The following is an 11,526-nucleotide window of genomic DNA, read 5'->3' as shown; positions in this document are numbered from 1 at the left end:
AGAGACAATAGAGTTCAAGAACAATGTGTTGAAAATGGCAACAGGGAGGGGTGATGAGTGGGGAGAGGCAGTTACCAAAAGAATAGAAGCAAACATTGATTTGGTTGCCGCAGAAGCAAAATACCATCGTGCCTGTGCCCAGGAATTTCTTTCGAACCCACAAAAGTTGAAACCTGTTGGCAAACCAGTTGATGTACAAAGGATTTCAGCTTTCAATGAGCTATGTGCATATATAGATGACAATGACGAATGTCAATATGCAGTTTCTGACCTCATGGAGCACATGGAAACATTCTTGAATGGTGAGGAAGGCTATTCTCTCAAGTACTTCAAACAGAAACTGAAAGAGCGATACAAAGATGATATTATAACAAGCCTCCCTGGAAAATCCAGCATAGTCAGTGTCTGTGAATCTGCTCACCCGATACTTCGTCAGAGGTTGGTGGCAGATCAAGCAGCTGACAAAGCTTGTGAAAATGAAAGAATAATTGAAATGGCAGCTTCAATTATTCGTGATGAGATTCGTTTGTCAGTGTATGATCTCGATGACTATCCAACCTTGGAAGAAACTGAAAATGGTTCCTCTGATTCCTGAGTCTCTGGAGCTCTTCTTGCACAAGTTGTTGGACCCAAAGGGCAAAAATGCTGCTGTAGTGAGTCGGCGATGCACTGCCATTGACCATTCTGTCATTTCTGCCTGCAGACCAAGGTCTTTCATTTCACCAGTGCTACTTACAATAGCAGTGTACATACATCGCAAGTATGCCTCTCGCGAGCTGATAGACATCCTCAGTCGCATCAGTTTTGCAGATGACTACAAGGAGGTCCAGCGATTTGAAAACAGCCTCATATCCGCTGGTGAGCCCTCCTATGGCCTCAATGGTTTCACCCAGTGTGTATTTGATAATGCAGATTTCAATGTTGCTACACTAACTGGGTACAACACTTTCCATGCCATGGGTGGCATAGCTTGTGTATCACCACCCGGAACAGTAGAAAAGTCTCCTGTCAAACGCACAATGCAACTCCCCCAGCTGAAGCAGTTGGCACTTTTGGGCACATACCCATCAAGACATACAGCAAACCTGCAGCTCCTGCTTTGCAGTCAGTTACAGTAGAGCCTCTGCAGATCTCCGACACTCACAAACTGCAAGCATCAGCTCTTGATTCCATTTGGATGCTTGGGTTCATGTTGAACTTAACACCGTGTCTGGCTTGGAGTGGCTTCATGAAAACTGTTCTGAAAAGTGATGAGTTCCAAACCTCCAGAATTGAGACTCTGCCATTCATCAATCTGGAACCAAACAACCCCAGCACTATCTACATTGCACTGTGCTTTGCACAGACACAATGTGACAAGCACAACCTCAAGATCTGCCCAGTAACATTTGATCAGCCTCTGTATGAAAAGGCTTCTGAAATTGTTGCTGCCTCCAGAGACTTGGACAAAGTGGTGGTGCGCCTTGGTGGCTTCCACCTGCTGATGTCCTACCGAGGCAGCATTGGGAAGATCATGACAGGGAGCGGGTTGGAAAACCTGTGGGAACAAGTGTATGCCAAAGGTTCAGTGGTGCATATGCTCACAGGTCATGCCTTCTCTCGAGCAGTGCGTGCCCACGTTCTGACCTTGCTGGCCCTCACCTATGTACTGCTAGACAAGTCAGACTGGGAGAGCCAGACTAACAACGAACATCTGGTCAGTCTGTACCAGGACACAGTGGACTAAGATGAAGATGCTGCTGAGATAGATGAAGATGAAAGTCTGCAAGAGTTTCAACAGTTTCTCACTCACCACCTCGATCAAGCTGCCACACAGAGCAGAACGGGGAAGTTATGGGTGCACTACATCCACCAGGTGTTGCTCATGCTCAACTTCATCAGAGCTGAGAGGACTGGCAACTGGAAGCTTCATCTTCACTGTGTGCAGGAGATGATCCTGCATTTCCATGCAGCAGGTCATCTACCGTATGCCAAGTCTGGCAGACTGTACTTACAGCAGATGAACTCCATTGCACAAGTCATGCCACCTGAGGAGTACACGTTGTTCTCTGCAAAGGGTTATTTCACCATCTGCCGAGCCAATGAGTTCTGGTCTGGCAACTTCTCCGACCAGACAATCGAGCAGTTCCTGATGAGGATGCTGAAAACCAGTGGAGGGATGACACATGGTAGAGGGATAACAGACAGCACCTTAACCAAATGGGTGCATGCACTGCCTCACTGTGTTCCTTTGTGCGATGCTTTGGAGAAGTTCACTGGTGTACACACTGCTACCTCTGAACAACACAAAGATCTTTGTTCATCCACTCAGGCTACAGACAAGAAAGACTACGATGTCTTCCTCCAGTGGCTGCAGGCACATCCACCATTTGCAGGTTACCAGCCTAATCGCCGAGTGTCTATTTCCACTGGTGTTGTAGCTGACACATCTGTCAACTGTGACAATGCCGTGCAGATTGGTGAAGCTGCAGCATCTAAAATTACAGGGAAGCAGTTCACAGAGATCACCCTGCATCGCAGTGACAAAGTCAAGACTATGGGAGATAAGAAAATCATCAACGTCAGGGGGCAAAACACAGAGGTGAATCCCACTCTCTTCTTCAACAGGATCACTTGTGTCCTCAAGACGAGTTCTGACATGAAGCAGTTCATGTCATATGAGCTGGCTCCTCAACCTCCATCCCCGTTTCTTGATGGTGCCATGCGGAAACCAACCAATAGTGCCCTAGGTACTCTCCTCAAGTCATTTGCCCCTGTACAACCCAACGTTCCAAACAACTGCCAGTTTGTCATAGATGGAGGCCATCTGTTGCAATCAGTATTCTGGCCACAGCCATCAACCTATGTAGGTGTGTGTCAGTGCTACATTGCCTACATCCTGAATCATTATGGGGTTGGCATTACTACTGTGTTCGATGGCTACAGAACCGTCTCAACCAAGGCAGCAGAGCAACTACGCAGGGCAAAGAAGTCAACATCCGGTGACATCCTATTTGACCAGAACATGCAAACCACTACTACTCAGGCAGCATTTCTGGCAAATAACCGCAACAAGGAGCGTCTCATAGAGATGCTCAGTGGCTTGCTGAATCAAGCAGGCATCCAGGTGAAGCAGGCGCAAGCTGATGCAGATGCCTTGATTGTGTCAACTGCTCTGTCTTTGGCAGCGCCTGGCAAACCGGTGGTTGTTGTCGGAACTGACACTGACCTGCTGGTAATGCTGGTGACTCTAGCAACCACAAACATGGACCTATACATGTTATGCTGCAAGAACCCCACAACACTCTACAGAGTTCACGACATTCAAGCAAGCATTGGTGACACAAGTAAATATCTGATGGTGCTGCATGCCATAACTGGATGCGACACCGTGTCTGCTCTGTATCGCCAAGGGAAGCGCAAGGCATTCAATCTGGTGCATAACAATAAGGAGTATGACCTACTCAACACATTCATCAATGCGGAGAGCACTCATCAGCAAGTACAAGAAGCAGGTGAAAGCTTCCTCCTGAAGCTCTATGGTGCATTCAGTTGTGCATCACCGGACGTGTTCCGCTACATCGCCTACAACAAGGCAATCAGCAGAACGTCACTTTCCTCAACGTTCCAGTTGGCAACTTTGCCTCCAACAAGTGCTGCAGCCAAGCAACATTCCTTCAGAACATATCTCACTATTCAGGAATGGATGGGGACTGGGGAGGCCCTTGCAGCCAACAGCATGAGGATGGAAACTGGAGGACATCCTGACTCCAGTTGACACTGACCGTCCCATTGCTCCAGACACTCTGCTCAACATGATCTCTTGTGGCTGCAGAGCAGATGGCTGTGGAGTGTCATGTGGCTGCAGGAAGATGGGGATGCACTGCTCTGCCCTGTGTACAAAGTGCACTGGTCAAACCTGCAACAATGCAGCACCAATGCCATCCTTGCTGGATGCTGAGGGAGAAACTGAAGAATCAACTCCTGTTTCTCCAGAAACTGATGATGAGGATGATGACTGAGGGTGAACATGTGTCATGTTGTAAATATGTTTCACAAGTTTTTACATTTGTAATTGTTTTGTTAATCGTTTTTGTTAATGTATTTAATACAATACATGAATATTCTTATTTTACTCTATTTTTTAAGGTTTCTATAGTATTACCACAGATATGGTGAAAATTGTTCATAGCCCAGGAGTTCATAGGTTTAGACCTATGTATAACTACATGAGGATTTCATTAAATCTTCAAAATATTGTTGAAATTGAATTCCTGAAACAAAAAACGTATGTTTAGATTCATTATTTGCATTTTTATGATGTTTTAAGCCTGAAATGAGAAAATCTCAAGCTGGCGGCCATCTTGAACGCCATCTTGAATTTCTCAAAAGCCCCAAGGGAGATCCTTGGGGACTTTTAGTATGTTATTCCTGACAGTTTTCTGAACATTTCCTGAAAGTTTCAGGTTGTTATAATTTTTTTCCGGGTCTAAACCCGGAATTATTACTCCTGGGCTATAACTCCTGGGCTATAAACTGACAAGCCGGTAGGCGACATGGATGGTCGCAAGACTAAGGCGAATTTGAAATATGTAGATAAGAGAACACATCAGATGGCATTTTTGCCGTTTGTTGTTCCATATAGGAACATGACGAGCAACTGTCCATTCATCATTTGTGTTCGATTCCCTAACCCTACGTTAGGGAATCCCAATGCGAACGTTGGGGTGAAAGCATATAGTAATACAATTGCATACTAGTCATACAGTTTTTGACGGATCGGGCTGAAAATTTTTGATAAAGAGATTGATTATAGCGCCCATAAAAGCGCGGAAGCCGATTTTTGATTTTCGAAAAAAAAAAAATTCGGATTTAAATTTTTTTCCCAAAGTCCCGTTGCTAGGCAACGGTGGCATCCATAGCAACGGTGCTCAAAAGAATACAACTAGATCCTGGTATGAACCTACCAGTCAAGTTTCATCAAAATCGGTTGACTCCTCTGGCCTCCAGAGCTGTCCATTACATACAAACAGACAGACATACAGACGGAAAACCTGAGAATAAGGGTAGTCTTGGGACCACCCAATATATAACACGATATCTCAAAAAGTTGTGGGCGGATTCCGACGAAACTTGGTGGACACGTTAGGTGTCTGGCAATGACAAATCGCTTCGATTTTGGTGAAAATCCGAATCCGGATCTGGATACGAGAATTATTTAATTTTTTAAGTGATTTTCACCATTGAGAGATCGGGCCAAAAACGATGTAGTACTGTATAGCATGATATTTCAAAAATTGTATTGGGCCCGATCTGTTCTCGTGGGTCAGGCATTACGTGGCGGAGGTATGCGCTCAACCGAGTGCCCTAAAAGTTTCCTAATGATTGGCGTGCATGCTTGCTTGCATGTTTCGTGTAAAAGAAAGAGGTGTAGCAAAGAAAAAGTGAAGGTTAAAAAGATATGAGACCTAACTACAAGAGTCTCATGCAACGCATCTTTTCCCTTTTACCCACGAGACATATGGAAGGGAATAACTAATACACATACTATTGAAATAACTGCTTTGGGATTGCTGTATATTGTGTGCCATTGCCTTGAAGGTATGTGGTTTTCCAGAACTGCAACAATATAAAGTTTTCCTTCGATCTGTTCAGCAGTTTCCGAGAAGAAGATTTTTTTTTTTTAAAGGTTTTCGTTCAATCCAAGATAACTGTCTGTAAGTTAAAGTCCAAGATGATATGTTCAATCCAAGTTGGTGAACGTCAAAAATCCCATTGTGTCCTTCATGAAAACTAGGAGAGTTATCACTCAATGCACCATGAACAAATTACAAATTCCTGCCCAAACTACTGCTGGAAAGGCAATGGCAAACCTCCCAGGATAAGCCACACCAAGAAACTACTTCAACAGCACAGACCATTTGTTAGAGAGTTTTTTGTACATCAGAACCATAAGTTCTGGACTCTCTTATGCATCTCTCCATCTCTCCCTCATGACGTGTTTTTCTTCGTGTAAAACGATATTGAAGACTCGACAATCTTTACAATCGCCATACGTTGGCCGGAGGCACTCGGTGGATAGGTATCTTGAAGTGTTTTTTTATCTGCTGCACACAGAAACATCACGCTTGTACAAAAACAGTACAAAACAGATCTTTATTGTACCGGATCATGAAATTAATCAAAGGGTCCTCACACGCCCAGGTAGGTAGGTATACATGTGGTGTCCAAAGTACACGCCACGTGTATCGATTTCAAGATTACATATGGCTTGTCAAACAGACTGCATCACGAGTCTTTCAGCAAAACAAACATCAGATATGAACCAGACACGTCCAAAGTACGAAGTGCAGCTCAAAAGGGTGCATTCATGATACCCGGGGAATGTTAATAGTACGAGGTGTTCAAAAACAGTCATCAAACAACTGGTGTAGCAGGTAAAATAATTACAGTACAGTATTATAATACTGTACAAGCATGTTCAAACAAAGAAAACATCAATTCCTGGGTGTAAATGGCTTAATTGTGTGTCCGTGTCGTCATTACAACAGAAGACAAAGCAGTACATCCAAATTGCACAAAATTTTACAACTTCCCACCAGCCCGCTCCTAAACCCTCCATTTAAAAAAACAAAAACAAATAATAATTGTATTACAATTCCATATGTGACGTCTTACGGTGCTTTTGAAAGTGCTAAAAGTTTTGAAAAAGGGTTAAAGTGAACTTTAAATGCGTCTAACTAGACAGAAGGAAACAGACATTATTTATCAATGCACCATGGGTTGCTTGGTCAACATTATAAAGTGCACCCTGGGGGGGTCGTCTAGAGTAAAAACAGTCAAAAACAGCTGACTCAATGGCAACACTTTAGGAGGTTGTCTGCAAGTGGCTGAAATTGTATCCACAATTGTCATCAGGATATCACATAAACACTCTATCACCTACCACTGAAACTGCCCCAACATGCAGAACCCATCCTCACTCCCTCCCTCCCACCACCTACTGATGCCACATCACACACCGAGTCTTGCAAACTGTTCACAAAAGAATTCAACCCTACATGAAACTACATACAATACAATACAGGCGTAGGAAGAGTAAAACATTTTAAACCTCTTTTACAAAGCATAAAAAACAGCGTCCTATGCACATGATCAACAAGTATCTTCTAATTCTCCAACGGCCACAGTTATTCCCACATCCTTGTGGCCCAAGTTTTTGGCCTAAGTCTTTCACGAACCGGCTGGCAAGACGTGATGTTTGACTAAGTTTTCTGGGCAGAATTTGGGAATTTGTTCAGGGTGATGGTGACAGCTTGCCTAGTCTTCATGAAGAACACCGTGGGATCTTTAACATCCACCAACTAATGCGGGCAAACGGAATGGCCAATTTAACGTACATCCAAGAGACGACCACACATTGATGAATGACCCTGCTTGCGAAACACCAGGATGACAGCTTTTATCGAGGTGGGAATTTAAACCCAGGTGAGTGTGCATACCTCTCGGCCATTCTGTCAGCCCACCTCTTCAACAAGTATAATTATTCAAATCAACAGCCTGTCACTATATTCCACTACACATAGGTAGCCTCTGACACAGAGGATTTCACTGTTTCACTGTCCCCGCAGTGTCCGCATGTCCGCGAGAGAAAAAGCTCTCGGTCAGAAAGCTCAAAATATTGCAATTAAATATAATATTCACGGGTTTGGATTACAACCAGGAAGTGTCTCCTGCAAATTTATGCAAAAATATCAAAGAAAGATCTACAAAGGAAATGTCAATAAGAGTGCAAAAAATTAAAAATTTCTTTTTCAAGATTATGTAATGCAACATCATATGTATAAAAGAGTTAAATTTCTGATGTTAATGGTATACAAACAAGAAACAGAGAAGGATATGGACAAAGTGGAACCATTGAAGCTATGTGGACTGTGATACATATCTATAATACAAAAATGTAAATAGAATTTATATCAAGTGATCAATAATTAATCTATCTCTCAACAAGCTATCATGACTCATCTGGCTCTTCTGCTTCTTGCTCTTCTGTGGACATCATGGTTGTGGAATGCGTTCTTTGTGATTTGCTGATCTGTGGACGGAAGAACTTCACAAAAGATGCTTTGTGGTTGACCAGTGATTGCAGATGATCATGTCGTGAGCCTGCCCCACTCCTTCCACCTCCACCATCCACCTCGTCGTCTGAACCATTTTCGGCTGATTGGCTGCGCAGCCGGAAACCACCGAGTTGTGCTTTGCTGAGTCGGCTGCGCCAACTTTGTGGTTGTCGTTGATTATCCAGCCACATATCTTCGTCGTCTTCAATCTCTGGTGCTCCAAGAAGGTCTTTCATATCCCATCTGGCGGTCGCCTGCAAGTATTGCCAGGGCCTAAAGCCGCCATAATCTCGCGATTTGACATTGGCTTCGTAGGCCCCGACAAGCATCTTGGCCACGTCGAGAGACTCGTGCATGGCGGCGAGGTGCAGTGGTGTGTAACCACCGGCCGAGCGCATATTTACACCGCCGTTCTCATGACGATGGCCTGTTTTTTCCGCTGCTGCTAAAAGCAACGGTATGATGTCTGCCGAGCCGTGCTTGGCAGCCCAGTGAAGGGCAGTTAGGCCAGTCAATGGATCTCTTCTTAGTGCTAGTCCTGGATCGCTGAGCAACATGGTACGCAGAGCTTCCCAATTTCCCTCCGCAGCACGAATCATCCATTCATGCTCCGTCGGATCAAGAGCTAGCCGAGGACCACTGTGGTTGCTGCTGACATCATCGTCGCTGGATTGCGTCACGCTTGTCCTATCAATGTCACTTTTGGTCAAATTGCCAACTGCATTGCTGAAGCCATTCTTGTCAATGTTTTTTCGATGTTGTGGTTCACCCGTCCAGAGACCTTTTTGTAACAGCGTCGAAGGACCGGTCATTACCCCTCCCGAGAGAAGGTCACCACTGGATTTCTTCAAGTTCATAACGTCTGTAAGCTCTGTCATACATTGGTCATCTTGTCGACCACAATTGATGGACATGCTCTCAACACTGGTCACACCATTTGAAGGTTCAAACGTGTTAGGTTCTGCACCGACTTCGCTGGATTCGGAAGCTTTACTGCTGTCACGTTTACTTAAGTCTTGGTGACTACCAGGATCAAGACCACATTTATTTCCGATGTTTGTCTCCAATGTCGATTTAATTTGCGACTGAATCCTTGAAACATTTTTTTCAATTGTCGTTTTCCTCGACTGACCTGTGGGAGAATGGGGCAATCCACCTGGATCCCCCAAGTTGGCCTCAAAACGATTGTCCTTGTCCCATTGGACACAATGGGGGACTGGAGAAACAGGAGATCCGACCATCGCCTCGGTGACCTGTTCCCGTTTACTGACCGATGAACTTCCACCGGGCTTTTCCTCCTGAGTCTGAAGGGCTGGAATGGGGAGCCGGACATTTTCCCGGGAATCCTGGAGATCAGTAGCGCGTTCTTGAGACGCCGGCGCCCCATGATCCTCCAACAGGTGCCTGAACTTCTTCTTGAGCATGATGTACTTGACTCCATCCTCAGTGTTCACTAAGCCCAAGGCGTTCACAAATCCCTTGAACGCTTCGCGGGCAGCGCTCTTGTTCTGTGGATCGTTCAGGAAAGAGCTGTACCTCGCCAGGAGCTCGGTGTTCGAGCTTCGGCCGCCTTTCTCCAGCAGGAACCTGAGGACTCCCTCTTGACTGAAATCCACGGACATCACGCCGACGAGGGAGCGCGAGCGCTTCGCCGAGCTCCAGTCAATGTGACGCGAACACACTCACACGCTCTTCTTCTTCATCCCTCTACGGTACGGACCGTACCATTGGCGGGGAGTCACAAAGAACGTGGCGATACGCGACGTCATAAAGGCATAACCATTTTGATGTTATGATGCAGCAGTTGGTGAAATTGATCGCGTTACAATTAAGAACATTTTCGAAACCGAAATTTGTTGCTAATAATTAAAACAATTATTATGACATTTATAGTTGAATGAAAATTCCAATATTTATATTTATGTTTGTTGCATGTTAATGATGTCATATCGTTATAATTCATGACCATTTCAAATTCAAATGGGGTGTGAACCAGGTCTCTAAACCCCATTGGGTGAGATGTGTCACTTGACCTGCCACAGGTGATTCAAAAAAGGTGTGCCAGCATTAGGTGTTGAGGACAGTGCAGGGCGTGGTCTTCTCGTAGCATGCATGATGCGCGTGTGTGGGCTTGACACCCTATGCCTGGAATCGACATGAGAATGTTTGTAAGGTTTATTGGCTCATCTCTTCAATCTCATTCTACCCTCCAGGTCTTCAAGACAGCTGTTCACCACCATCTCAGATCGTCCCCCAATCCAAAAAGCATGACCTTTTGTCCCCAATCCCTGCTCCTTCCAAGTCTCCAGTTTTCCCTCCAAAGAGTTTCCTTTTGTATCAGTATTGTTCACCCCATGCATAATCTCTTGGCCCCCATTCCTCTGCACATCCATTGTTTGTCTGTCTCCCTCTGTGTTGGCCTTCAACTCTGTCGTTTTTCTCTCTCTCTCTCTCTCTCTCTCTCTCTCTCTGTCTCTCTCTCTCTCTCTCTCTCTGTGTCTCTCTCTCTCTCTCTCTCTCTCTCTCTCTCTCTCTCTCTCTCTCTCTCTCTCTCTCTCTCTCTCTCTCTCTCTCTCTCTCTCTCTCTCTCTCTCTCTCTCTCTCTCTCTCTCTCTCTCTCTCTCTCTCTCTCTCTCTCTCTCTCTCTCTCTCTCTCTCTCTCTCTCTCTCTCTCTCTCTCTCTCTCTCTCTCTCTCTCTCTCTCTCTCTCTCTCTCTCTCTCTCTCTCTCTCTCTCTCTCTCTCTCTCTCTCTCTCTCTCTCTCTCTCTCTCTCTCTCTACTCTTCCTTTTGTCCTGTTGCATCCTGATCCGTTCATACGAGTACTAGCTCTTCCACGAGCCTCGACGAGGAATACACAAAAAATCTCGAGGTATTTTCGACTGTTCTATTGTTCACCACGTAACCAGGAAGGCTTTTACTGAAGCAAGCTTACAAACCAATAATATTAGAGTCGATCCTTACAATATGGTAATCTTAAATTAGGACATGGTCCGAAGCCTTAGGCATAGGTATATACCAATGGATTTTTAACTTCAGCGTTGCAAAGAAGACAGCCAGCTTAACGTTCCCCACGAAGGATGGTTTGATACATGATCAGTGCCTGGAGCACACCATCCTTAGAGTTTTGTTTCTTGTTATCATGATGGAATTAACAAAATGATACATTGTACTGTAAGACGACATCGGGGGTCAATTAAATAAGAACTCCCCCAAGTGTTTGTGACATCTCGAACCAACTAGCGACCCATATCTGTCCTTCCAACACCAATTTGGCAATTTCTCCGTCATTTCCTCACGCCGGAAAACGTCGCATCTGCTGAACTCTTCCTTCCTCATCGAGAGAACAACTTCATGAAAACACTTGATGTGGAGACTATATTAAGACCACACACACGTGACGGGGTGGATGTTTGGTCGAGTGGTCA

General features: G+C 44.9%; 1 protein-coding gene and 1 pseudogene across 1 annotated transcript; one reads left to right on the top strand and one right to left on the bottom strand.

The window, feature by feature from the left end:
* The first annotated feature begins 493 nt into the window (after positions 1 to 493).
* On the top strand, positions 494 to 3,757 carry LOC147014604 (uncharacterized; annotated as a pseudogene).
* A 2,359-nt stretch (positions 3,758 to 6,116) lies between these two features.
* Positions 6,117 to 9,828, bottom strand: LOC147014603 (ankyrin repeat domain-containing protein SOWAHC-like). Its single transcript, XM_085852699.1, has one exon. The coding sequence runs from the start codon at positions 9,719 to 9,721 to the stop codon at positions 7,994 to 7,996; it is 1,728 nt and encodes a 575-aa protein (XP_085708825.1). The 5' UTR covers positions 9,722 to 9,828; the 3' UTR covers positions 6,117 to 7,993.
* Between the last annotated feature and the right edge of the window lie 1,698 nt (positions 9,829 to 11,526).

This window comes from Eptatretus burgeri, chromosome 13 (assembly GCF_056783735.1).
Source record: "Eptatretus burgeri isolate ZD-2024b chromosome 13, Ebu_testis_v1, whole genome shotgun sequence".
Taxonomy (NCBI): domain Eukaryota; kingdom Metazoa; phylum Chordata; class Myxini; order Myxiniformes; family Myxinidae; genus Eptatretus; species Eptatretus burgeri.
Note: the sequence above shows the minus strand (reverse complement) of the source record. Positions and strands in the feature narration are given on the sequence as shown.